The sequence below is a fragment of the Sylvia atricapilla genome, chromosome 4 (genome assembly GCF_009819655.1).
Source record: "Sylvia atricapilla isolate bSylAtr1 chromosome 4, bSylAtr1.pri, whole genome shotgun sequence".
Lineage (NCBI taxonomy): Eukaryota > Metazoa > Chordata > Aves > Passeriformes > Sylviidae > Sylvia > Sylvia atricapilla.
In genome coordinates this window covers 62,266,461-62,294,178 of record NC_089143.1, presented here as the reverse complement: position 1 = coordinate 62,294,178, position 27,718 = coordinate 62,266,461, and the positions used below count along the sequence as shown (strand labels likewise).

Genomic DNA, 27,718 nt, shown 5'->3' with positions numbered 1-27,718 from the left:
GGCAAGGCTACGTGCTCTTCTTACACCAGGCAGGAATGAGCCTAAGGAAGTCCAAGCAACAGGAGTACAAAAGAAAAATGATAAAGATCAACAGGAAGCTGTGTATCTTGGTGTATTCCCTGTAGTTCTGCGGTCAGGGAATTGCACAGAGGAAAGGATGAGAGCATCGGTGAGATCAGGCATCTGCACATTTTCCAAGCTTCACTCCTACACTCACATCCCAAGTCCAAACCCACTACACACATCACTTTGAGGGCAGGTTCCCTATGATTTTGGCCATGGAAGGAACAGTTCTATCTTTCTAACCAGCAGGTCAGGAACCTCCCAGCTCCAGGAGCCCGTTTCCACACCACCCTGCAGGCACTGCAGCAGGGGATGGGGAGACATCTCCAGCTCGTGTGTGTACAATTCCTCTGTCAAATAGCTCTGACTCCAGATGAATGCACATCAAAACACATCTTCAGGCACACCCGGAGCTTCAGGCCCATCTCAGCAGAAACAGAGAGAGCTTACAGCAAAATCCAAGTAAAATATTTAATATTTTTGGCCAAAGCATTGTCCCGCAGTCACACTGGGCTGGTATTTTTCTGCTAAAGTGGGATTTTCACTTGCTGTGGTCCCCTTTCAAGTTTATGTGAGCTTCCCGTTTCTTTCCCCCCTCCATCAGCTTGGCCAGGAAGCCCAAAGCAATCAAATCCCTTGGTGCCCGTCCATTTGACAGCCTCCTCTTCCCCTGACATTCAGAAATGCTGAGGGGGGAGGTGTTTTGAGCTGCACCAAACGTGTGGCTGGAAATGCCAAGTGAGAGGCTGCCGTAATTCTGATGTGTGATGCACAAAGACCTTCGCTTCGGGAGGTGTTTCAAAATTAAACACAGTGGCCAGGCTAACTCATAACTGTTTATTGTAAATCACTCAAGAGTTTACACATCATTAATGGCAAAATAACACTTTTAAAACACCTGCTGGATGAAAGACAGAATAAAGACAACTCTTTTATATTATATGGCATCATTTGAAAAACAAGAAACAGAACAAAAAAGAAACCATTTTATTTTTTTTCCCCCACTTTTGCATCTTTCCTGAAAATATCTGGGCCTGAGTCTCAGTTATCTTGAGATCCCTGCCTTGCCCAGGGTGTGGGGCTGTGTGGCTGGGAAACAGGCACTCACTCCCTCTCCGAGGGGCAAGGCAGTGACCTTCTGTATAAATGAAAATCATGCCCTCTATCTTCAAAAGTGCTCCAGTGCTGACAGTACAAAGCCTCTCTCCTGCACTGGCTAACATCTAACACAAAGGGCTATATGTCCCATTAAATCCACATGCCTTTTTTTTTTTTTTTTTTTTAGATTTTTTTTTTTTTTTTTTTTTTTTTTTTTGGTTAAGCAAGGCAACTGTTAAAATTCAGAAGCTACATAACTGTCTTTATATTTTGCTCAGAAACCAATGGATGTTGCATGCAGCTGAAATATTAGTACAGGCTCTGACTGAGATTAAGGTCAGTTTTCTAAGACCCACTAGTCAAAGGCAGAGAAAGAAATTAAGAGGCCTCTTGTGCAAAAGGAGCTAAAATATGCATGCATCAAAGGCCATGACTGATTAGAATATGACTCAGGTCTCCAAACATTGAAACCAAAGCTTTATTTGGCTTAAGACATGGCTGAGCTCTATACATTTACAAGTACAATGTATATGTGACAACAAAGGAACCATCTCAATATAGCATCAGTTGGTATTTTGGCTTGTATAGAGACTAATCTTCAACACAAAAGCCTGCTCAGCAATAAAGAGTTTTCATATTTAGCAAAGACAGCAGTGCACTGGGCTGGCTAACAGGGCTAACAAAAAGAAGAAAGCAGGTTTCCAAACTAACATCTAACTAAACTGAGGGTGATCTTTTCCCTTGGACATACTGTTTTTCATCAGCAGTGTTACTGTCCTTTCCATGAGTATGCAGCTGACACAGCACACTGGGCCCTGCCTCTTCCCCCCGAAAGATGCACCTCAAAACCTTACTGGATGAGCAGTAGGAACAAAAATCTCCCCTAACTGCACTTGGAAAAGACAATTAGTTCCTTCAACCTGCCAACATTTACCATGAACAAGCAAAATACAACAAATCTCAGACATGAACTACAGTGACTAAAATCAAATCTCTCTCCCGCTTAACTGCAATATTAAATAATATATAACATTTTTACACTTAATAGTCTTAAGTTTGGACATAAGACAGCTAATAAGGAAAGGAGGAAAAAAAAAAGAAAGAAAAAAAAGCTGTGGCTGAATCAATTCTTGGGGAACTGATTCTGCCCAACCGGTCTGAAAGAAAACGGTAATTTTACCCAGAGGTAAATCCACCACAGGCACGGGGCTGTGCACACACCCAGCCAGCCAGGGGACAGCGGTGGTGGCACAGCCCAGAGCCACCCCTCAGGCACTGCCATCTCCAGTCCTCTCCTTGCGAGCCTGGATCATCTCCTTGGGAGCCTGCTTGCGGTCAGTGACCAACCCCAGCCAAAACATGAAGTCAATGAACCAGGTGGTGGGGTTGAACTTCAGGCCCAGCTCACTGGCTGAGTAGTCGAACGGGAAGGTGTGGTGGTAGTTGTGGAAACCCTCACCTGAAAAACAGAGAGGGAGTTTAACGACCACAGAGCTGGCACTTTTGTCAACACAGGAACACACTCAGGCAGGACACTCCAACGCCCATTTCCCAAGTCTTGCATCCACCCCAGGCCTCTGGGACACACCCAAACCAGACTCTGTATTTTCAGTGCTCTGGGCTTTCCTTCCCAGCAGGAAGGGGCACATCCCACGCCTTACGCTCAGGGAAGAAATCCAGGAGTGCTTCAAGAGGGGAGACACTCAACTGAGTCAGAAGTGGAGTCCCTCACTTCTGCTGCACTATCTGCTGAGCAGAGCTCGCTGCTGGCTGCCAACACCTCCCTTCCCAGAGACCACGTGGCGTTCTTTCAGCATGGACACCACCAGAGGAACAAGGGTGCCTTCCTCCGGGATGAGCAAGCTCCAGCCTCCTCCAAACCCTGGCTCCAGCTGCAGGCTCGAGCCCCAGCCAGGCTGGAGCAGGATGGGCCATCACCCCGAGCTGGCAGAGCAGCACTCACCGATGGCCCCCAGGGTGACCAGGGTGTTCTGCCGGGGGTTGATGTTCTTGTCGTAGGGGCGGTTGCCGTACATGTGGGCGGCGCTGTTGACCAGCCAGGTGACGTTCAGGGAGATGGTGTACCGCAGGATGGAGGCCAGGAAGTAGGCGTTCCACAGGCTCTCGCCCCACAGGTACCACGGCACGACGGTGGGGATCACGAAGCACATCAGCACCACTGAGCTCTTGTAGTACCTACGGGGCGGGAAGGGAACGAGGATTGCAGAGTAAGACTCGTCTGGTTCATCCCCCTGTGACAGGTTTAAAATAGAGTTGAGTTGTCGTTGAGTTTTCTGGAAGGGATGAGGAAAAACAGGGTTTTGTTGCCTCAAGTTTGCCTGCTTTTCACAAAATGCAAACAGTGAAATGCAAACAGAGGCAGCAGGGTTTGGATTTCCTAAACAGTTGTTAAAACTTTGCATTCTCTGAAAGCCTTTTGGATAGGAAGAACCGTCATTCTTACTTGACAAAAACAAACAGTTTTCAACTAAAACCCACAGAGGACTGGGAAAATGTTAATATTAGGAGTATTTTTGAAAGGAAAGAAGTTTTCATGGACACAGTTCTCATCTGTAACACGAGCTAGTTTTGATCGTCTCATGCATGAAATAAATCAACCTCTTGTCTTGCAAGCTCTTTGCTTGGTGTATTTTGTTGTTGTTTGGAGGTTATGCCTCGCATCCTGGGCTCCAGAAGGAGACCTACAGCAACACCAGCCATGGTGAAGACGGCATTCCTCAGCTCCCTCACAGAACTCAATCCTCACTTACCTGAGCTAAGGCCCTCTAGGCAAACAAGTTCCCTTTCTTTGCTCCACCAAAGATAAATAATTTCCCACTCATATGACTGACTTCTCACAAGGTTTGCAAACCTCATCAGTTCAAGGCCAGGATTTAAGTAGAGCTGGAGGAGAAAAATACTTTGCACTCCAGAAAACTCTTTCAAAGTTCAAAGCCTCTACCACTCTGCAGAAATAGAATAAAATATGAAAACAGCTTATCAGGCACCAACTAAAACTATCCTGCAAGATGGAAGAAGCCCAGTCTTTGATGAAGACATGAAATCTCCCATCTGAACAAGCATCAGAGCACATTGTCTCCCTTTGGAGAGGAGAGAAACATCCACCTTGGAGTGAGAAGCCTCCTTACCTGGAGTAGGGGAATCAATGCCTCGACACGTGCCTGGGGAACACTGCTGCTTTCACCACACAAAAACTTTGCCATGGAGACACTTCACCTGTGAGCACCTCTCTCACATCCCTTGCAGGATTATTGCTCCCTCATTCACAGAGGGTGGGTTTTGCTGTCGGTTGTCTGGAGCAATACTGTGATTTCAGCTGAAGTGATGTGATTTTAAACTGACTGAGTGGTGCCTCGTCCACAGCTCAGCAGCACCACTAAATTCAGCAAAACTAACAATTCGGGCTTAAAACAAAACATGACAAGAAGGATTTATTATGATTCTTAGTGATATGGGCAGCTAGTTTTTCCATGCTGTCAAAAAAAACCCAACACTGCAACTTTGTAGAAAGGAGAAACCCAAACTCTGGTTAAGGGACAAAGTCCCAAATCCAGAGCAAAGGCCTTTGCTAAGACAACTTTCCTGCAGAAAACACACTTTTCTTCACTACACAACTTTTGCAGCATGACCAAAGCAGTAGAGCCTGCTTCCCGTGGTGTGCTCTTGTCTTGGAAAAGGTAATAACCAAGAGGAGCTGCAGCGAACTGCAAGGGAGCTGCTGCAAAAAGGCATTGCCAACTGAGGAGCCAGTAGAAGCAACCGTACATGGAGGGGAAATATTCCTCACTCCTGGAAGATTTCCATTACAAGGGTAATTTTTTTTTGCATTAGAGGAATCTGTGCACTAGCAGAAAAACCTCTAATTTTTAGACTTAACTGACTGCTCCCCTCACTCAGAAAATACACAGAAATGGCCTTAAGCAGTTTCCCAAAGTGCCTGGATGAAATACTTGCTAGCAGAAAGTCTTCTTGTGCCTAAAACACAGGTACTCACATAGAGCATAAAGGATGTTGCTCAATTCCCAGCTCTCACAGAGTGTGCAGCAAACTGTGCTAATTCCCACGGGAGATAATTAATCCTGTATAGAATGGCAGTCTGGGGAGAGGTGGCACTTGGCTTGCACTGCCCCAGGGGTGCCAAAGACGACTTTGCAGAGTGAAATGTGCACTTCTGTGTTAAGGCAATTAGTGATTGCAGGGTTTGCTCCTGTGATCAAAGAAGAGGGTCAAGGTCCGAGCCACTTCTGCCACAGCTGTTTTCATAACCAGCCCTGGCTTTCTGGGAAAGCAGAGGCACAAGGACAGGGCTCAGTGCTTGTGCCACAGAGCCTGTGAGGACAGTCAGCAAAGTGTCAGCCACATGGGAACAGTGGGGGCCAGAGGAAAGGCATTGCAACACCTGCAGCCAAGGTGGCAGGGATATCCCGGGGAGGAAACTGGAAAGACAAAAACACGGAACGAGCCACAACCAGACCTCTCCACACCAGCCTCACGTCAGCGCCCAGCGCTGGCACTCACTTTCTTTGGAACCTGACGACGGGGTCATCCAGCAGGTCAGTGAAATCCAGTTTCCTGCCCTTCTCGATGACGTCGCGGTGCTTGCGCACGAAGAGCCAGCCGATGTGCGAGAAGAAGAAGCCGCGGCGGGCGTTGTGCGGGTCTGCGTCCGTCTCCGAGTACTTGTGGTGCACGCGGTGGTCCCGGCTCCACTCGTAGATGTCATTCTGCACAGAAAACACAGCGGGCTGAGAGGCACTGTGACCACCCCCAATCCTCTGGATGCCTTAAGTTTTAGCTTTCTATTTTCCAGATTCTGTGCTGCCTAGGACTGTAGTTCTGAGCCTCGTATTAAATGCCAGTAAGCTTTCTTCACAGAGTAGGGAGACAAAACAAATCCTTTTCCTGCTGAAGACCAAAGACAACTTTCAGCCCAACAGCATAAACAACGGTGGACATGAAGGGAAGAACAAGAAGGATGAGACCTCACAACCTGAAGATGTAATTGGACAATTAAACCCCAACATGCAAATGGACCAAAACTTCTAAAAGTGTAAGACCTTGTGACTGGTCAACCATTTTGTGACCATTCTTAGTCCATCTTGGGTGTATAGTTCTAGTCAGGCTCTTGTCCTGCTCAAGGTGAATCCTGGAGGTCTTTCAATAAATACCTACTTTATTCTCTAGCTCTGTCCAGTCTCTGTTTCAGGTCAGCCTTCCCAAGGCATCACCCCCACACATCATAACAGCAGCAAGCCTCTCTCTGCCACTCTTGTCAGTGCCCACATGGAATGGGCCCTGATCTGGGAACTGCTGACAGAGACTGGACAAGTCTCAGGGCTGGAAATGGCTGTTAGAGCATCTTGGGAGTTACCATCATCAGTCTGCCCTGGGTGTCTGAGGACAGCCTGCAGGGACTGGGTACATACATGTTTACATTGTTATTTTAAGATTGTGCTATGGGGAACCTTGTATATTTATTTTCAGCAGACTACTGTACAGAGGCTCTCAGTTCTGGCATCCTCTTTCTCAGCTGGTTGCAGCTGGTGCCCTCCAGGCACAAACACAGTGCCGAAAATGGGACAGAACTTGTGGATCACTACAACTACTGTAGTGAACAACATGACACTGAAATGCCTTATGGCTGTAAATGGAATCATGTGGACTGCAGGGAGGAAGGGATGGAGCACAGTTTCACACTTGGATCCATAAAGAGAGACTTTCTGAGTTCACTCAGCCGAAGGGATTTCAGCCTCCCAGTTTGCTCTGCAGGATGCACTGGACTAAACTGGTGGGTTTTGCAGGGTCCTGAGCTATTAGTGCAGGGCATTGTAGGCACATCCTGCACTTGCAAACCTCAGGCCACACACTCACCTATGAATGAACTGCTCAACGCCAGCGCCAAAACATGGAAATGTCAGTTAATGCCCAGATCCACAGGAGTGTGAACTTTAATGAGAGAGTTCGTAGCAGAGGTTGCTATTTCCATCTCTGCACAGTCAGGGAGGTACCCAAGCAGAAATACCCAAGGAAGGAAAGGCTTGGCTTGCTTTTAGGAACAACACTCAACCACAACAGCCACCAACCACAGCAGCTTTGCTTCCAGTAGAACTGAGCGAACCATTTGCAGTGTCTCTGAAGCAAGAGCAGGACACCACCCATCTGGGCATTGAATATACGACAGGACACAGCAAGCACAGGATATTGAAACTGTGTGCACCTGTATTTTGTGGAGCAAAAAGCCCTGTGCTGAAAGCATTGCAGAAATCACTGCTCTTTCTTCCAGCTGTCAGCATTTGAGAGAAAGCACTGAGGGGACTCTGGGAACAACTGCAAAGAGCAGCTAAAGAATCCAGCTCAAATGGCTCCATGTCCAATTTCAGCTTTGCAAAAATGCTCTCTGCCTGCAAGGGCACACCAGGGACAAGTGAGGAACAAGAGCCCCAGAAAGATCTCAGCTCCACTGCATTCAGTAATGCTCAGCCCTTTACTGCTGTCATGTAGTGAACACAGTGATGCTGGGGGTGAGGGGAACATTTTTCTGCAGCACTGACACATCTCAGCCACTGAGAGGAGGCAGCAAAGATCAGCCCCTTGCCAGTGCTTCAGTGTGTGGCACCTTAACTATCTCACTGCATGAGAAAACAAAGTAAACTGCAAAAAAGCAAAGGAAGTCACCCAAGTCCTCAGTGAGAACAAGGGGAGGCCTCTACCTTCCTACAGAGAAATCAACAGAAATGAAAACCTCTACACTGCTTCAAGTGGCTTCAATGGGATTATTCATATGACTGGAAAATGTCAGCATTAAGAAACTTAGAAATAAAACAGGGTTCTGCAAGAAGCACACTTAGAAAAGTCTTCTTTCTTAACCAAAAGTATTTTTTCAAGTGAGACTATTGATCAGTTTGTCACAAGAGCACCTGATAAAGTCGTTTGTGGGACAGCAGATAACCAGGAAAAACAATGATACTGTGAGAAATTAACTTGGCTTTTCATGCCACAGCAAATGCCTGCAGAGCTGGCAGAAAAAACAACAATTCCCCAGATGAAAGGGTTAGGAAGCTGTGAAACAATTGAACTGCATCTAATTAAAAACCACAAAGGCCAAGAGGAAATAAAGGCCTGAGGCCAGAACTGTTGACAATAAATACACCAAGAACTGGAGCACAGCATGTGTAAACATGCTCTGAGCGAATTATTAGCAAGCATTTTTCAAGAACACACCTCTTTTGATCAAGTTTGGGGTAAACACGGGTGAAATCCCTTCTGAAGCAGAGACCAACAGCATGGTGCTGTGACAGTGATGCAGCCAGGAGGTTTCATTAGCAGGTCCCTCAACAAACCTGCAGACTGAAAGGTGCCAATAGCCTGGGCTGTGTGACAGTCTCCATGTGCTGACCCAGATTTCCACACCACCCCTCCTGCTGTGTACAAATGCACCCAGCACAAACACAGACTGTGCCACAGAGCTGACACCAGCACAGCCCAGCTGAGGTGCTGGAACTTAAATGCTAGGAGATCAGTAAGCCAGCTATTACCTATGTCTGAAAGAGACAAGTGACAGCAAGAAGCACAGTCTTTCAAAATTATGAGATCTTCATTCTAGATGGAGAGAAGAAACACAGCTCAGCATGCTCTGATCATAAAAAGATCCACATGGCAAAAGTGGCTGCATCTGATGGTATTCCAGAGGAGGTAGAGCATGTCACAGCCCAGGCAGCATCAAGCTAAAACACCACAGCAGAGTTTTCTTCCCCTGCCCTTCAAGAACTCTAAATATTTCCTCCTCATTTAGCATCCAGGGATGCTGTATGCATCTCCAATTCTACCTCTTCCTCCCAGAGCCAACGTGAAGGAGATGGACCTGAAAACTCATCACTCACTGTTTGTGGTGGTGGTGGAAAAGGCAATGGATGTCAAGGTAATTAGGAGTAGGCTTCAGATTTAGAGTAGGGAATTTGGCTTTTCATCTTCTTTCTGATAGAAGGGCACAAAGGTGGCTTGAAGCTACTTTGAAGTACTTCCCTGCCTCAGAATCCCTCCATGTCCTCAGACAAACGCAGTGATGAGGCAAATGCAGCTGAAAGCAGAATCCATAGCAACAGGGGAGCAGAATGCAATGAAACCCCTGTTTGCAGGCTCACTGCAAACAGCTCTACACACTCATTTAAATTACTTGTGAAAGATAAGATCAGCTGTGTAACAGGGAGACAGTACCAGGGGCTTCTCAAAACCCAAAGCAGTTGTTTAACACATTGAGCAAAGGGCTTGTAAAGCTCTGCAAGGAACCAAGCAGCAGATGGAAAATGGTTCAGAATAAAGAAAGGTTATAGCCAAAACGGACACATTTCCATTTTCAAGCAAAAGCATTGTGCTCTTTGTAATGTGCAGAGAGGCTAACTAATTAATTCTTCCCACCTTAAAAAAGAAAAAATCAAAGATGATAAATGAGCAGTACAGAGTTAGATAAAGGGACTCTTTTCATTCTCTGTCAAGGCAAATGAACAAAAAGTCCACCAACCAGATTGAAAGGAAAAAGATGAAAACTCAGGGCACAACACATACGTGGTACTCGGTGCCACAAGGGCTTATGGCAGCCAAGCTCAATAAGCTTCATTTTAGTACAGGTAAGTTTAATTTTAGTGCAGGTACCTATATTTATCCTTACCAGCCAGAGGAGGAAGCAAATTCACACTGAGAAGATCCTGGTTCAGGACTAACTCCTACAACCAGCTGGGTGTTACACCAGTGTTTCTGTGGTCTAGGACTGCCTACCAGCAAGCACAGAGCTAGTAACACACTTCTTCACAAACGTAGTTGAATTTGGCTGGTGAAAAATGCTGCATAAAACAGAGATAAATTAAGATAGTGAAAGGATGCCTGCTCTCCTTTCTGGGTACAAAGTCTCCAACTGCTTGGATGAACAAACTCTTGGTTACACAGACACATTTGCATCAAGCTGGCCCTTATAAAAGTCTCCATGTTGTCCTGTGAAGTGTGGGGCCTGCCCTGTGCCACAGATCAGCTGCTGAGCCTCTGATTTGGCCACGTTCAGCTTTGCTCCTAATATAATCATTGCTTCTGGTCTGCCTAGTGCACATTGTTACGTGGGTGGTGAGAGGGGCTGTTGTGGTTTGAAAACAAACCAAGTGAGAGGCTCTAAGTCAGAAAATACAATTCAATGAGAAGAAAAGGAAAAAAATAAAATAAAATAAAATAAAATAAAATAAAATAAAATAAAATAAAATAAAATAAAATAAAATAAATGCAACAATACAAAAAGAAAACCACTGACAGAGTCAGAATACAACCTGATCAGGGTGATGGAAGCTGTCCAGGCGAGGTGGTCTTCCTGAAGCAGTAATCCCATAGAAAGGTCTGGTAGTTCCAGTCCTCTGGGAATCCAGCGGGGGAGGACTGCTTCTACTGTCCCAAATCCCAGCTTATATCCAGGTGAGAATGCTTGGCTCCTCCCCATGGGCGGAGCATCTCAAAATGGGATGATGAGTCACAGAGGAGGGCCTTGATGGCCCATTAAAGAGAGATAACTCCCGGAGGGTGTTATGTACAAGGCACTGATGGGCCATTAACTGAAGATGGTGATAGAATACATCCTAAACTACAACCCAGGACAGGGGCTCTGCATCCCCTGAGCCAGCAGAATGTGTTACAGCAAATAAATGTCTTTCTGTCAGGCTTTGGTTTTTTTTCTTTCTTTCCTTTGCTGTTTGTAAACTGAGGGGATCCAAGCATCTGAACAGGCAACACCAGCTCACCTGGAAAGCCATGGAGTTAGCTGCAGCCAGAAAGATCCTCAAAGGCAGCTTGGCTTTGTAGGAGCGGTGGCTCCACAGGCGATGCGCGCCGGCCGTCACGCCCAGAGCCGTCATCAGGAAACAGAAATAGGCTGGAAGACACACAAACAAAACACAGGGTGGGTGTGCCACGAGCCCAGCTGACATGATTTGTGCTCCCCTTGGTGTAAGGATGCTCCTTGCCCTGCCTGCAGGGTCACACAGGAGACCAGGCTGGGCACACAGGAGGTGAGGTTCTCAGCCCACCTCTGCCTCACAGGCTCTTGGCCTAAAGAGGACAGGCATATTTTGCAAGGGTAAAATCAAAACGAGAGCACATTCAAACATTGAAGAATATTAGAGGACCTCTTCAAATCGATTTACACCATCTGCAGCAATGTGTTGTTTAGCCAGGGCTCCCTGCCACCCTACATGAACAGACACAGTTTGGTTAAAACAGCCTATTTTAAAGAGAGAACACAACATCCCCTAAAACAAAGAGGGTTCTGTAAAACCCCCCAAAAGGGGTTTTGTCCTGGTGTCTGCACAAAAATCTGTCCACGAGGAAACCCTGTTGGACAAGCTGTGGCTTGAGAGGAATTCGGAGTCTGCTTTTCCCAGTATGTAATGTAAAACATTTGTCTGTGGAAAAAGAAAACAAATGTATATGTAGGTGTGTGTCTACTGTGTCCCTCCATCAACTCCCAGCTCACAGTGCTTGAAATTGCAGCGTCTGAGAGAAAATAGAATGGGAAGATATTTGGGGAAAATAACAGCAACCGTATTTCACGTTGATTGCTGCCCCTGCAGACTGAAGAAGCAAATGGACTTTTTCCACTCCGCTGGTGGATTCATCAAAAACAGATTTACCCAGACTGTTTGCCATTATGTCCATGTCCAAAATACTTGTCATCTCCTGTACAGCAAACCAAAGGCTTTCTCACAAGATGCTGCAGATAGCTGAAGTCAGAATGGTCCTAGTAAATATGATGCCTCTCTAAAACCTGCTTTGGGTGCCACCATTGAAGAGACAATTCTGATTTTCTGCAGGCTGAGTGCTCATGGTGCTCCTAGAAAAGGCCCATTTGTGCAGTTATACCCAGTGCACTGAAGTCTATCATGAAATCAAAATTTCTACTTACCTGAAGAGAGGTACTGAAATGAGAGGTACTGAATGAGGTACTAAAATCATGAATTCTCTCTGCACATTATGTACAGATTCTGCTGAATCTACAGATTACTCTCAGATCAGTAAAAATGCTGACACCACAATTCCTCACACTCTAGTCCCCACTGCAGAGCTGCAGTTCTTGCATATGCCGTGTTAGAGCAAGGATTTGGACATCCATAAAATTAGGGAAAACCTATCCTACCATTTGCTGTGTGTGACATTGAGCTGTGCAGAAACATCACTAAGTAAAGCCTTCCAAATCACTCAAATGACTGTAATTGTGGGAACAGATCTGTGACACACACAATACTGACATTACCCAGCTAACATAAAAATATTAAGGTTATAGTCCTGAACCATTACAAGAACATATTTTCTGTGGGCTTTATGCCTGGTTAACCTCCTGCTAGTCATGGGCTGGAATCTCCCATCTTCAGCAGTTTCTTTGCTTCCTTAAAGCACAAGAGGGCTTTTCTCCCACTTCAAAGCAACAAATCATTTAATTGACCAAGTGCTTCTCAAGGGCACCCATCCATCTTCATCATGAATGACTGCTTAAAACGAGAATGAAAGGTAAGTGGGTAAAATAAGAGATACGTGACATTAGGGTTGATTTCAGTTCCCTTCTCTGCCCAGTGTAAGAAGGTGGTGGGTAACAAACCACGGGGAATATCTGCACTGAACACAATCAGGGACAACCCTCTCTGGCCCTTCCCAGCCCCCCAGGCACTTGCCAGCCCCAGCCCACTCCTGCAGTGCTCAAGTGATCAAGGAAACAGCTGGGGCTCATACCCACGCACCGTGCCTATTTTTTGGCTTTGCAGAGGAGGAATCATAAGAGCAGGAATCTTCCTAATATAAATCCCGAGGGCTGAAAGATCCCCAGAAACAAACAAACAAAACTACTCAGGAGGTTCAGCGTCAGAGCAGAAGCAAATCCTGCCAGACAAAATGCACTGCTTGGTGATAGCAAGATTTGGGATTCTTACAGCAATTAAGGTGCCCAAAAATAGTATTTGACCACGAATTCCCAATGCATAAATAGCCACGATGACAAATATTTGCCATGTGATGAACAGGTCTCAAGCTCTCCTTTGCAGAATAAATTACGATCTCAAACCAAAAATCAGACTATCAACCATTTGATTATATATTAATCATGCACAGCTACAGTACTGTAGAGAAGAAAGCCACTGCTTGCTTACCTGTCCCATTTTTGGGGGTTGGAGTGTGTGTAGGGGGTGAACATGTCAGTGAAACACAGAAGGATTGCAATGTGAAGCAAAGCAGACAGTTAATAGCAATTCCTCCTAATACTGAAAACAGCCTCTTAGAAATGTAGCTAAACGGGTTTCCTAAGTAATAAAGACTAAATAATATTTATTGCAGAAGAAAAGGGGAAAAAATAAAGCCACAAGAAAAGCACCAATTTACACCCTGGAATTCAAGCAATTAATGTTATATTTCTTTTTAATTTAGTGGGATAGCTAATGCACAAAGAGGAAATTGGTAAAAAAGCCAGATGTGCCCTCTGCTAAGGTCTGATGGGAGCATTCCCAACCAGCTCACTTGATAAAGCACAGCATGGGCAAAACGATTCAGAACTGGAGCAGAGGGAGAACTCGTAAAAGAGGGAACAAAGAGGAAGAGGGGGAAGAGAAAACAGCAGGTAAACCTGTGCAGAAGGACAGGAGCCCAGTGCACGGGCACAGGGAGAGGATGCAGGAGAGACAAGACACACGAGGTTAAGGAGCTGGCGGGTTGCTAGGCTTCCAATACACTCTGCCTGTGCACAGATGCTATTTATGGGAACATGCCAGAATCAATAGGCAGAAGATTTTTATTCAACACTCTTATTAATGACCTGAAACAAAGGCAAACAGCATACTAATTACAACAGGGGATGATGCTATATTTGGAGCAGCGGCGAGAGAGCGAGGAAAATACGGAAGGATCCAAGCAGAAAGAGGGGAAGAAAGGCTCAAAGTAAAGACAAAGCAAAGTAATGTAGTTTGGGGAGTGGTAAGTGAAGACGGGGATCTGTGGTGAGGATGAGAAGCTTGGGGAAGCAGGAGCCTGAAAGGAGGATCACCAACAGTTCATAAAATATTCCCAGTGGGCCACATGATAAGGCAGCAAGACATCAGTGTGATTTTGAACAGCAGGCACAGAGGTATCATCTCACCGTCAGACAGAAAGCAGTGAAAACTACACCAGGCAAATAATTTTAAAATGGATGGGAAATCAACAACATCAAACATTTGAGCCACCTTTTTCAGAACAACTTATTATGCCCACAGCTGGATTTCCAGAAAAGCTTTACTAAGGCCAGTGCCAAACTCTTCTGAAAATCTCAGTATCCAGGGAACTAGCTTTTTATGAAGATATGGGGAGATGTTGCCACAGTCTGTATCTACTTCACAGGCAAATCATCCTCTGATCTTAGTGGTTGTTTAAATTGGAGCAGATCTCACCCCCCAAAAATTTCAAGTCTGTTTTATGCTAAAAATCAAAATTAGAACTTTTTCTGTTTCTGAAACCTGAGACCACATTAGAAAGATACGTATTTATTCTTTGTGAATCCAGCACATTACAGATTGATTTTGACTTTTATCTTGTTATTAAAAAACCCCAAATCAACCAAAAGAAGATGCTCAACAAACACTGGGTTCACCCTGAATATCTGAACAGACAATTTTGGCTTCTGAAAGCGAGGAGATGACTGGACATCCTTGTTCAGCACAGATGACAAGGAGACACTGTGGGACAGCAGCCATCCACATGTTACCAATGTCAAACACAACCCAGTTAGATGGAGCAAATCACAATTATCTCAGGGGGACGATACATCAGACAGGAAAACGGGAGCAGTGAAACAAAACCAACTGCACGTTCACAACAGCACTACTGTCAACACACAAACCACCTTTAGGACACAGACTGATGTCACACAGCTGTTCCCAAAGGGTGGCAGCACACGGAGCCTGGCACCAGCTCCCACCCAGGGGCTCTGACCCCTGTGTGCGGATGGCACGGACAGGAGGGACAGCAGGGCTGGGAGCAGGGAAGGGAATCACCCCTTGGCAGCCTCACTGCCAGCAACTCTCTCCCATGTGGCTCCCAGTCCCTTCTCAGGGCCCTGAGCTCTGCACTCAACCACAGCAAGGTGACCACTCTGAACCTGGCACATCATCCTCACAGTTTGCTCTCTGTGAGTTGTTGCAAACACAGATCCCACCACAGCCCTACTTTCTGAACACACTTTGGGACTGGGCAACTTCTGTGGACCTTTGAGCTTTCTGCATGCTACAGCATGTAAGAAACTTTCTTCTGGTCCTGGAGCAGACTTGTGTTTAAGTCAAGTGATGACACATCTCACATCAGGCACTACTGGGGTGTATTGCATCAATGCCAGCAAGCAGGGCAGAAACTCCCAGTCTTTCCATGCCAACAATGGGAAAAACTGTGGGGGAAAGTGCTCACCCCTTCAAACAAGACATAGCAGGCCTTGTGAGATCAGAGCAGTGGCTCACCTAGCCCCATACCTTAATGCTAACAGGGGTAAGGGGGGTTGCTATGCAGAGGAGACTGAATTAAAGGAGAATTTAAAAATAAATTAAAAAGGAAAAATCCAAGAAAGACAACACAGGCCAGCTGTTGCTCCACTAGCACTGCCTGCCCACTTCAAGTGGTGTGGACTTCAAGATGTGACACTGTGCACAGAGTTTACCAATTACCAAGGCAAGTAATTACTGGAGGCTGTCCCAGAGTTGTTATCACACCTGCTCTGACCAGCAGGGTTACAGACCTTGGCTCAGGACAGCCACCAAGGGTCAGGGCCTTGGTTTTATGTCATGTTCTGAGGACATCAGCCCCATTTACTCCTGTGCTGGCTGCTGTCCCCTCCTGCCAGCCCCTTGCCTGCTCATAACCAACCTGCAGCATCATTCTGTGTGTGCTCAGGGAGCTGCTCCTGCAGTGCTGTCTTCACCCTCCAGTTTTTTCCTCTTTTGGAAAAACCTCGGCTCCTCTACTGCCATCTTTTTGGGGACAGTTTCAGAAGGACACAGGACTCTGTTCTGATGGAGGTCTCCCTGCTAGGTCATGACAATCCCAACACTGTTTAGCCTACAAGCTCTGACACATTCCCAGGCCCAGCCTGAAGTTACATTCAGAAAAGGCTCACACATTTTTACAAACACATACTGTGTCTCCAGCAGTTCAAGGATCAGGAGGCAAGATCCCATTGATACAGGAGGGAGTAATTTCCTCAGATGGGAATTCTAGTCACCCTAATGGCAAAGAAAAGCACATCTTTTGCTTGGGGAATTAAAATCAAAAAATGAAAGGCCTGTGCTTCACCTGTAGACATCTGTTACCTCTTCAACAGGAGGGCAGCTGGAGACAGCTGACCTTAAAATGCTGCTCATGATGAAGGCATCTCGTGACATGACACCATTTGGAGGAAATTCTCTCTCCACAGTAGCCAGCAAAGTCCCAAGCAAGCTGATGAGAAATTTTCATCTTAGCACATGCCATTTTTTCTACCCTGTATAGAAAAGGATGAGAAATTTTCATCTTAGCACATGCCATTTTTTCTACCCTGTATAGAAAAGGATACCACAACTTGACTCATTCGTACTAAAAAAAAAAATTATCTGAGGACTAAAAATGACAGGAATGGACATGAAACTTTTGTCTGCTCCTACACCAGCACCATGTGCTTATTCAATCAGATAAAAATTGCTTGTTAGGGAATTTTACTAACCAAATGAGTCAAACCCAAAGTTTTCCATTGTGCTATAAGAACTGCATGAGACATACAAACAGCAAGTTGCTCAAGCATAAGCATGCAAAGCTGACTGACTGCCATAAATATGTAACACTCCTGTAACTTCCATGGTGGTTTTTTTCCTTTCTAAAAATTAAATTACATCTGCATATCCTGTATCTGCCTTCTCCTCCTCACTTGTGGGGTTTTGCTGTTACTCAGTGGCAGATTTAGGACTAATATGACCAAACCAGGGAAAGTACTTCCAATAGTGCTGAGTGGTGCCTAACTTCATTCCCACTGGAATTCAGGGCAGCACTGCCACCCATTTCAGTAGCTGCACCATGCCTCCTCCTCTTCTGAACTCCCAAGAGATCCTCCACTTCACTACACACACAGACAGAGGTAGAAGACTCTCTTCTGATTCAACATCAGGGCTCAGACCAGAAATGCAGCTGATAATTTTGTGGTGCCTCATATGCTCTTCTACGCTTTCATTAGATAATGTCGAGTTTGGGGATACATTTTGTTAAAATGCCATGTCTGCCCTCAGAATGGAAAGTTTTCCTACCCCAGATCAGGCCAGCAGTCTTTCCAAACACCTCAGTTAAAAATGCTGGTTGATGTCACGCATTGCACCAGTGGGAGGGCCAGGGTCAACATGCAGCATTCTTAGATGTAGATTAGATATCAAGTCCCCAGGACACATCTCCAGGGAAACCTTGGAGACTCTTCCTTCACAGCAAAGAGACACCAGGGAGCAGTAACATATCATTTAACTCGCAGCATCCTTCTAAAACAGCCTTATTTTCTGACCTGGAACTACACTTATTAAGGAGGAAGAGATTTTCCCCTTAGTCCCTAAATTGCTGCCAAGAAGTGATGCTGAATGAGTGCTCTGGCCCTGGGGTCTCTGGGAAGGAAACACTGCTCTGCTAGCCAACCCTCTGCTCACTGAGCCCTGCTAACTATCAAAGGCTGGCATCAAAAGCTCCTTGGGCTGGATTCAAGTGAGCAAATGAGAATTAAAAAGCCCCAATTCCCTGGGCTGCACACCATGCAGGTCATGCCAGCTCTCACGGGGAGCTGTGCTTTCCTGTGGAGCCAAACATGTGAAATCTCAGGCCAGAAAGTTTCATCTAAAATTAGATCTTCACATCCTCTGAGCTACTCTAAATTGAGCCAAGAGAGACAGAGATAAGAGGAAGCACATCAAAGGCAAAGGGGAAGCAGAGTTTCAGAGCTGCAGAGAAGCTGATTTCTGATGATGCCCTGCTCCTGCCCCTCTGCACTGTGGTGGAACTCCAGGAGAAGCAATCTATCACATCCCCTTGGCCCTGCCATCACCAGCTCATGAAATCCATGGATGCACATGCCTGTGCATGCATTTTCAGGAACATTCCCCAGAGCCAGCACTTTTGGCTGAGTATACAAAAGACTTTATTTCAGTTGGAATAGCAGAAATGTTCATATTGACAACTGCAGCCAGTGTGACAGAAATAAAGCCAATAGAGCAGTGGAAATCGTGGCTGACAGCAATTATTCCAGCCAATGCTAGAACTCCCTGGGAAGGAAATACAGATTCCCTGAATTCACCAGCAACTGAAGATCGCCTTAAGATGTTGAACAGCTTACATGTATTTTTAGATCAAAAGAGAAGGCTGGAAGATGCTTTGGCTTCTCAGAAATTTTTGATGCTTAAGTGTAGCCTGTCTCAGCTCAGCGGGGTCCTGCGTCACCCAGAACCACGGGCAGATTTCACTTCTCTCCCAGTGACCTCACTGCTGTCCTCAATCCGCACACTGACTCGGCCTCTGGTGGGTTTTAAGTGCTCTCTAAATGCCAAGACAGAATAAACACCAATTTTACCTCTTTTTTTTTTAGGGAGAGAGTAAAGAAATAGCATGGTTAAGCCATTAGCACAGCACACCAGAACCTTGCGTTCAGCAGGCAGTTCTGCCCTGAGGAAGAAAGTTCAGTTATTGTTTAGCATCCCTGTCCAAAAAGGGACAAAGCCAAAGCTCACCCTGTGCAGAACCAGGTGCATGACAGGGGAATGCCCTGCTCTGACTCACCACCCTCCCCATGACCACTGAAGCAGAGATCTGATGGGTTTGACTTTTCAGGACTTCACAGTTCAGATGACATTTCTGTATCACTGCACCTTGCCTAGATGCTCTGTGTCTGGCCCACTTGTGTGCTACCAGCTGCTACACCTTTTCCTCCCCCTTCCAAAACCAAACAGAGCTCAGAGCAAAACCTGTTGCAAAAAATGGCCCCTTCCAATTTTCTCACCTGTCAGTTTTAGCCTCAGAGCTGGGCTGCAAGTGCTAAATCTCATTAAAATCAGAAGGCACAAGCCCCCTGCACGCAGCAGGTCAGTCAGCCAGAGCTGCCAGGCTGGAGGATGATGCCAGGGCAGAGGAGGAGACCATGTGTGTGGGCAGGCTGATGCTCCCCAGAGGCACTCACCAGATGATTGCTCCCCCAGTGACTCCTCACTGTGTCTCCCAGCACAAACAGCCCAGCCCAGCCCAGCTCTGCTCCTCCAGCGAGCTCTAGCGCTCAGAACATCATCTGAGACACCACAGTCCAAAAATGTCTTGAGAAAGACCCTCCAGAAACCCCCATGCCCTGCTGCAGAGGCCCCCACACAAGAGGGATGGCAGGCACACAATTCCCCCTGCCAGCTGCACAAACAGCCTTCCCCTCTGCTTCACATCAGCTGCTTTACTTAGCACAGTAATTGTTAATGTTTCGCACTCCAGTGGTGCAGCACATTTCATTGTTAGCCTACATGGTACAAATAAAATCTGATTACAAGAAATTGCTTGGCTTCTGTTATAACATCAGTGTTAGTTACAAGTGCAACTGTGACTGCAGGGAGGGTAGGTGCAGTGGCAGAGATGAGGAACCACATTAAATTCAATGCTCTAAGTCTCTTGAGACTTCTCCTGCAGAGAAGTCCATCCTGACTCATCCACTGGAACTCCTCAGAGCCTGTAGTCTGCCCTCCCCACCTGCACATGTAACCAAAGATAAAATGCTAGAGCCAGGAATTCCTGATGACTCCCCAGAGCTGCCTGCACCAGCTCAGGGACTGGTGGCCCATGGCTAAAGAAGGCACTTCATGCTTTTGCGTGTTTGCCACAGCCAGCTCTGGGGATGCCAACAAACCCTCCCTTCCAGGGGCTGCTTCACAGGGATGCCTCTCCCAAGCCCACCATGTCAGGGGGCAGCCCAAATGCCAACAAACCTGCCAAATCCAGACAGGGATTTCTACCTTTGCTGGATCCAGCTGTCATCTCTGTCCTCATCACACAGATCAAAGGGTGCTTGAGGTTCCTGTGGTGTGGCTGGGGCAGGGGTCAGAGCAGCCCAGCAGTGCTTTGTGCTGGGTGAACATCCCGATGTCAAGCACACACAGCTTCACTGGTCACTCATCCACTCCCACTGCAGGAACTCCTCAGGAGTGCCCTGAACCCACTGAGAGAACCAGGGCCAAAGGACCATCACATACAGCCAGGGCTCAGCACACACACATGGATTTTCCCCCATTCCTTTGCTGTGCTCACAGTGACCACACGATGTGCAGCACACAGGACAGAGGAGAAAAACACAGGAGCACCACCAATGCACTGGGGATGAAATCAGGATAAGGAACAAAAACATACACTTACAGCTGAACATGGTGACAGAGAAGACCTTAAGGAACCACCTCCAGCAACAGTTAAAACAAGAGAGGAGTGAACACTGGGGAAAGGAAAACATCCAACAGGACATCACCTCAGAGCAGGATTCTGGAACTAACCCAGGAACACTGGTGTGACTGTATCCATGCATACCTAGTCCACAAACAGGCTGCCCAGGGAAAAGGTGGAGTCTCCATCCCTGGGTGGATTTAAAAGAAGTATGGCTGTGATGCTTAGGGACATGGTTTAGTGGTGGACTTGGCAGTGTAGGCTAATGGTTGGTTTTGGTGATCTTAGAGGTCTTTTCCAACCCAAGTGATTCTGTGATGCTGTTCTATCTGAGGGTGTGTTCCCACTTCTACCATGGACACGGAGCTCAGGCCATTCCCAGACATGTTACAGCCACCCCCAGATCTGGATCATGCCATTTTTAAGGATAGAAACACTGCTTGAGAAAAGACTTTGTTCTTATCAGAGATGATGGGAGTCCAGCTCTTGATGTCAGGAGGAAAGGAACCAGCCAAGAATTTGGCTATTAAGGTGACAGCTGTGTAACTATGCTTTCAAATGGGCCAGGGGAGGAAAAGCCAGTCCAAAACTTGTCTAGAGACAAGCAGGGCTCCTCCAAGATGCCAACTCCACCTCTTCTACATTCATCATACAGTGGACCAGCTGCCGTCTTGAACTGCTGAAAGCATGGTGGGCAGCTGGGGGCTGATGGACAGCAAGGCCAGCCTCCTGTATTCCACAGAAACCTCCCAGAGCTGCTCCCTGCTCATGGCTGGACTGTTCTGGGAGCCAGCAAACAGGAGATCGTCCCAGGGAGTAAGGTGAGGAAAGGTCCTCCTGTTCATTAAGCCCTTCCCACCAAGTATCCAAGATAAATGCATTTCTCCCTATTTCTGACCCAAAACCTCACTACAGAAATCACCTGAGCATAACCACTCTCCAGAGCAGCACCAGGAGTGACAGAGAAGTTCCCATCAGATGTCTCTATTTCACTGGGTATGAAACAGAAACAGTATTTCCACTCTCCTCCATGCACAGAGGTAGCAAGGGGAACTTCCCTGGCGCTAGGAATTTTTTTTTATTCACAGCTGTCAGCGCAGAGTTTCCAACACCGTGCTTAGAAACGGTTTGGGACCAAAACCAGTTAATAAGCAGAAAGCCAGCAGGTGGCACTCAAGAATATCCAAGACTCTGGAATCAGGCAGGACCAATAAAACTTGCATCTGCAGTGCACAACAGCAACCTGAACCTCATTATATAGGCGTGCTGCCTATCAGCAGCCTGAGAGAGAGGCCATAACCCAAAGTGCTAGGACCACAAAAAAAAAAAAAAAAAAATTAATCTCTTTGACTGAAGGGATCCAGGGATCCCAGGCAGGATCCAGACTCTTGCCTGGGAGCAGCTTGCATCTCCACAGGGGTGCAGCTGGGCAGCAGACAGCCAGCACTGGTGCACAGGGGAAAGCTGAGGATGAGCATGGCACAGGGCCCACCACGGCTGAACATGAACAATCCGGCGCTCTCAGGAGCACTAAAACATCTCCTAAAACAACAGCAACAAGCCTCTCTTCCCATATGAGCACCACCAGGGCAAGGCCATCCTCCTTCCTGAGCCCAGGCTCTGGCAAGGCACAGCAGTGTGTGACATCCACTCCTCCCTCAGGTAGCTCTGCCAAACACATCCAGGTGATCTGGGATCTCTGCGTGGCCACGCTTGGGCAAGTTGTTAAAGTTGTTTCAGCAGCCTGAAATGAGAGGTTTTTAAGCAGGTAAACAGCTTAATTTCTTTTGTGGCGGCTCTATTTCCTAAAATTAATTTGGCTACTTCGAGTGCTTCCTCATGAGCCCTCTGTGAACACTGAAGAGCACCTTTTTCCAACCCAAATCCGAGACAACCACGTGGCCCCCCATGATGGAGTCTTTAAGAAGTTATCATGAGCCCACCAAAAGAAACCGTGAGCAGCTGTTAGCACTGAGCCCTGCACTGAAACGTGCTGGTACTTCCCTCTGTACAAGGATGTCAGAGTTTTTTAGTTTGCCTCCCTAAATCAAACCAGATAAACCTCACTGGGACGGCCACAGGGTGGGCCTGGCTGGAGCAAGGAGGCTCCTGGTTAAGAAGCATCATTTAATGGCACGTTACTGCTGTGGGAGATGAGCAGTTTCCTCCCAAGTGACCTCTGGAAAGTGGTGCAGCACATCCAGCCCAAAAGAAAACATCAGCCAGCTCCAGCTGGCCACCAGCATCCCTTCGCACAAGTTAACTCCTGGGAAATCTGCCTGCTTGGCCCAGCCAGTCCCATTGGCAGCAAGCTGCTCCCACCCTGCTCCAGCTCCTCCTGTGCGCCTGGAGGGAATGGTGCTGGCTCCCCTTCCAAGCCCCGTGTGCTGAGCACCAGGGGAAGGCAGCAGGGGCTTCTCCACTCACCCGGCACCAAACCACGAGTCGGGCTGGCAAAGGGCAAGGCGAGGGAGCTCCCGGCAGCCCGGACTGCTCCAAACCCGCTGGGCAGGTTCCTGGCTCAGGCACAGCCTGGGGCTGCTCGATGCCTCACACACATCGTCTGCTGCCTCTCGGGTCAAGGCAGCTCCCAGCGCATGGAAAATTTTGACACGAGCAATTTCATTGTTTTCGTTCAGCTTGGACTGAAATCAAATCCCACAGAGACCCCGGGATTGCCCTGAAAGCTTGTCTTTTAACCAGCTTATCTGTACATGCCTTGAAAGACACCCCAATCCCGGTTCTGCAGCCCCCGGAGCGCTGTTTGGGATCCCCTGTGCAGCCCCACGAGGGGTGGGACGCTGCAGGACGGGCCCCAGGGGGCTGCTGCGGGAGGCCACGGGAACAGAGCACAGATAATCCTGGGTAAACAACCAGCTGAGCCTTCCTTGGCACCGCTTCCCCATTGTCTATTATGTACGGCTGGACAAATGTCAGTACATTAGCAATGGAAATGAGGTGGCATCCCAGCTCCACTCTGCTGCATCAGCCGCCTCCTCCGGGGCTGGGGGGGAAGGAGCAGAGCGAGCCCTGCTCACAGGGAGGGTCTGTACCCGGCCTCCCCCAGGGGAGAACACCACGAGAGGTGGATGCCTCGGGGGAGGAGAAGGTAAAAAAGCCAGGCAGGCAGCGGTGAGTCATGGGAAGCTGCCGGCTGCCTGCCAGACACCACGGAGGTCACAGCCAGCACTGCCGTCCCACTCCCCGCACACTTTTCCCTGCAGCTTATCCATCCACGGGGGAGCAGTGGTGGGAACACGGAGCGCAGCAATGCAAGGGCTTGCACAGGATCACTGGGAAGCTTCCTGAGCCCCGGCTTGGGAAGAGAGAGAAAACCACAGAGGGATGCACGGAAGGCTGCAGCTGCTCCGTGTGCGGCGTCAGCGAACGCACATCCCTGCACTACCTGACACTACTCCCATGCCCCCATCCACGTCTGCCAGCCCTGCTCCCGAGGCTGGCTGGCAGCCAGAGCTCACAGAAAGGCACCCCACAGCCGATCTGCACAGGGAAGGCGATGTGCAGAACTGGGGAGGGCGAGGGACACGTCTGATTGACAACTTCACTAGTGGGTCCTTTCCACGCTTGAAGGGAGGTGCGTTTGTCAACCTAAGCAACAGCCACCCTTTTTAATCCGCCCCGAGGCACTCAGAAACAGGTCACCAGCATGACAGCAAGCTCATTTATCTGAGATATTCTGCAGGAGAGTGTGCATTTTCCCACTGCCCAGCGCCTCTGAGGGGAGCAGAGCTGGCAGCAGCCACATGCCAGAGTGTCTCACAGTGTCCAGGACAGCTGGAGCCAGCACACTCACTCCCTGCTGTGGAGCCCCTGTAAAAACCACCCACCAAAGTCCTGTAAAAACTCTGTGCTCTGCTCTAGGGTGGCTGTTAAAAGTAACGATGTCATAAATGAGAAGCTCTCACTTTCAGAAGGAAAGGCATTAAGCTGCAAAGTCGTTGAGAACTGTTTGTTATTCAGCATCTGTTTAATCTCCACCAGGAAAAAATACCTCAGAGGATGGAGGGCTGAATTGGTAATTCTGTGCTTTGCCTCCAGCCTCAGGGATTTTTTGTAATGAAGCACAGTGAAATCAGAGATGATTTCAAATTGTCTTCTCGGAAAGGCAAAACAGAAAAAGAAAGCCCACCTGCCTGCACACAACAGGACCTAGAAGGGTTGAAAGCAGACCACAGGCTGTGTGTTCCAGCCATACAGCTCCCACAGGCTCTCCTGGTCCCCCTGATCACCACGCTGGGGCCAAAAAAAACGATGAAATCAGCCTGAACACAACTAGGAACAGGGAGGCAAGAGGAGTAGTGCTTACAGAAGGAAACTATGCAAAACACAACCACCCCACAGACCTCTTCTGGTCACGAGCAAGCCAGATGAGGGATTGTGCAAACCGGGCTGCCAGTCAAACACAGGTGCCCTCCAGGGACCCAGAAACTGAGGATGTTAATTGATGGAAAGATTAATTTCCCAACTGCAAGCAGCAATTAGTGGCGATTTCTGGGGTTTAAGACAGACTGAATGTCAAAAGCTGAACCCGTGAAAAAGAGGTTTAGGACTTCTCCAAACAGAAGGAATAAGCCTGACTTCTAAAGCATCTAGCTGGGGCTTCTGAAGAGTCACCCCGACAGTAATGATGGCAGCCTAACAACCCAAATTCCATGTCTGTGAGTTCCTGCAGCAGAGACCCTTCTTTCCTCTGTATAACAGCATCCCAGGCTGTTACATTCCCCAGCTACCTCAAAGCAGGTTATTGATCCAAATAACTGCATCAGCTGTAAGCAGCACTCAAGTTTTCACCCTCTTGGCCACCGAGATTTATAGGAATCAATATACAGTTCTGCCTGCTGGACAGTGATGCTGACATTCACCATCTACATGGTCTCACAAACCCTGACGAGCCTTGCACAATACTGCAGTGTTTCCATGTAGCATTTTCTCCCACCATCGTTCTTCTGTGGAGGAAAGAGGAACCTCACCAGTGTAGGATGGAGGAAAAGACGCCGTATTTCATATTCTCTTCCCCAAACCGAATCCTTGGCATTTCACGGCTAGCAGGACAGACACTGCAAGCCATCTCCCCTCAGAAAGCACAGCCTCGGCTAATCGTCTCTGTGCCAGCACCTTACCGCTCTTGCTCGACTTTCCCATCTCCCCTAATGAAAATTTCTATCACCTTTCTCTAGAAACAAGCGGCGGGCTGTTTTCCTGCCCCGGCCCGGAGCAGAACCCCGCGGTGCTCAGAAAGTAACGCGGTCAGACAGGCAAAGGGAGGCCAGCGCGTCCTCTCCCAGACCTTCAAACCGAAACATCGCCGCTTCGCCGGGCTTTTTTAACTAAAAAACCTGATAAATGGAACGGGAGGGAGAGCGCCTCCTGTTTCTACAGCAACCGAGGGCCCGGCGCGGCGCCGGCATCCCGGGAGCGGCCGGGGGGGCTCGGGAACAAAAGCCACCGAGCCACGAAACAGGGCACGGACAGGCAGGGACAGGGTATGGACAGGGTATGGACAGGGCACGGACAGGGCACGGACAGGGTATGGACAGGGCACGGACAGGGTATGGACAGGGCACGGACAGGGTATGGACAGGGTATGGACAGGGTATGGACAGGGTACGGACAGGGCACGGACAGGGTATGGACAGGGTATGGACAGACATGGACAGGGTATGGACAGGGCACGGACAGGGTATGGACAGGGCACGGACAGGGTATGGACAGGGTATGGACAGGGTATGGACAGGGTACGGACAGGGCACGGACAGGCAGGGACAGGGTATGGACAGGGTATGGACAGACACGGACAGACACGGACAGGGCACGGACACACACGGACAGGGCACGGACACACACGGACAGACACGGACAGACACGGACAGACACGGACAGGGCACGGACAGGGCACGGACAGGGCACGGACAGACACGGACAGACACGGACAGGGCACGGACAGACACGGACAGACACGGACAGACACGGACAGACACGGACAGGGCACGGACAGGGCACGGACAGGGCACGGACACACACGGACAGGGCACGGACACACACGGACAGGGCACGGACACACACGGACAGGGCACGGACAGACACGGACACACACGGACAGACACGGACAGACACGGCCAGACACGGCCAGGGCACGGACACACACGGACAGACACGGACAGACACGGACAGACACGGACACACACGGACAGACACGGCCAGGGCACGGCCAGGGCACGGCCAGCGGCCAGCCCAGACGCGCCCGCCGCCCCCGCCCCACCTGTGGCGCGGCGCCCGCACTCACCCCAGAGCAGGGTGAGGATGTGCGCCCGCGGCACCAGGCTCAGCGCGTAGACGGCGCCCAGGTGCAGCAGCCCCATGAGCACCACGTTCCGCCAGACGATGGCCTGCCCTCCGCCCGCCGAGCCCGCCGTGCCCTCCTCGCCGCCGGCCGCCCTCCGGGCCGCGGCCATGGCTCCGGCCGGGCGCTGGGCAGGCCCGGCGGCGGCCCCTCCGCAGCGCGGCCCCGCGGCGGCTACGGGCGGCCGGGACGCCGGGCCATGGAGCCGCCGCGCCGCCGGCTGCGCCCCGCACCGCGGCGGGGACGGGCGGGGGGCGGCGGCGGGGACCGCATAGCGACAGCCAATGGTGGCCCCGGGCCGCCCGCCCCGCCCCGGGCCCGGCTCCGCCCGCCGCCGCCTCCCGGCGCGCCCCCGCCGAGCGCGGCCCCGCCGAGCCCGGGGCTGTGCCCGTGGCGTTCAGCTCTGCGGGGCCGTGCCGTCAGAGCAAAAGGTGCCGCTGGCGCTGGGGAGGAGCAGGTGTTGGAGAGGTGATGGGTAAACTTTCCAGCCTGGGAGAGGCAAGGCGGGCGCTGGAAGCGGGCCAGAGGCCGGCGGCGAGATTCCGGCGGCGCGCACCCGAGGGAAGAGCCGCCACGCGTGTTCTCTCCGTGCCGCCGCGGACGGAGCTGTTTGGGCGCTCAGGTGTCGTTTCGTGGGGCCGGGCCCCGTGTCCCCCCGCTGCCAGCTCTGCGGGACAGAAGGGATCCCGGGGCGCCGGGGATGGCAAGTTCACCGGTGGCAGAAGGGTGGCCCGCAGTGAG

The 27,718-nt window shown here is 49.2% G+C and overlaps 1 protein-coding gene across 1 annotated transcript; it reads right to left on the bottom strand.

Moving 5' to 3' along the window:
• Nucleotides 1-1,324: 1,324 nt before the first annotated feature.
• On the bottom strand, nt 1,325-27,150 carry SCD5 (stearoyl-CoA desaturase 5). Its single transcript, XM_066318117.1, has 5 exons — nt 26,921-27,150; nt 10,956-11,086; nt 5,701-5,906; nt 3,125-3,357; nt 1,325-2,620 (listed from the first exon to the last, which is right to left on the bottom strand). The coding sequence occupies exons 1-5, from the start codon at nt 27,087-27,089 to the stop codon at nt 2,430-2,432; spliced, it is 930 nt and encodes a 309-aa protein (XP_066174214.1). The 5' UTR covers nt 27,090-27,150; the 3' UTR covers nt 1,325-2,429.
• Nucleotides 27,151-27,718: the final 568 nt, after the last annotated feature.

What these genes read in the sequence shown, in the direction of transcription:
- SCD5 (XM_066318117.1), bottom strand. Translation starts at nt 27,089, where the DNA reads ATGGCCGCGGCCCGGAGGGCGGCCGGCGGCGAGGAGGGCACGGCGGGC. An exon ending in CATCCTCACCCTGCTCTGGG is followed by an intron (nt 11,087 to 26,920) that starts GTGAGTGCGGGC and finishes TGTGTCTTCCAG; the next exon opens with CCTATTTCTGTTTCCTGATG. An exon ending in GTCGTCAGGTTCCAAAGAAA is followed by an intron (nt 3,358 to 5,700) that starts GTGAGTGCCAGC and finishes CCCGCCCCGTAG; the next exon opens with GTACTACAAGAGCTCAGTGG.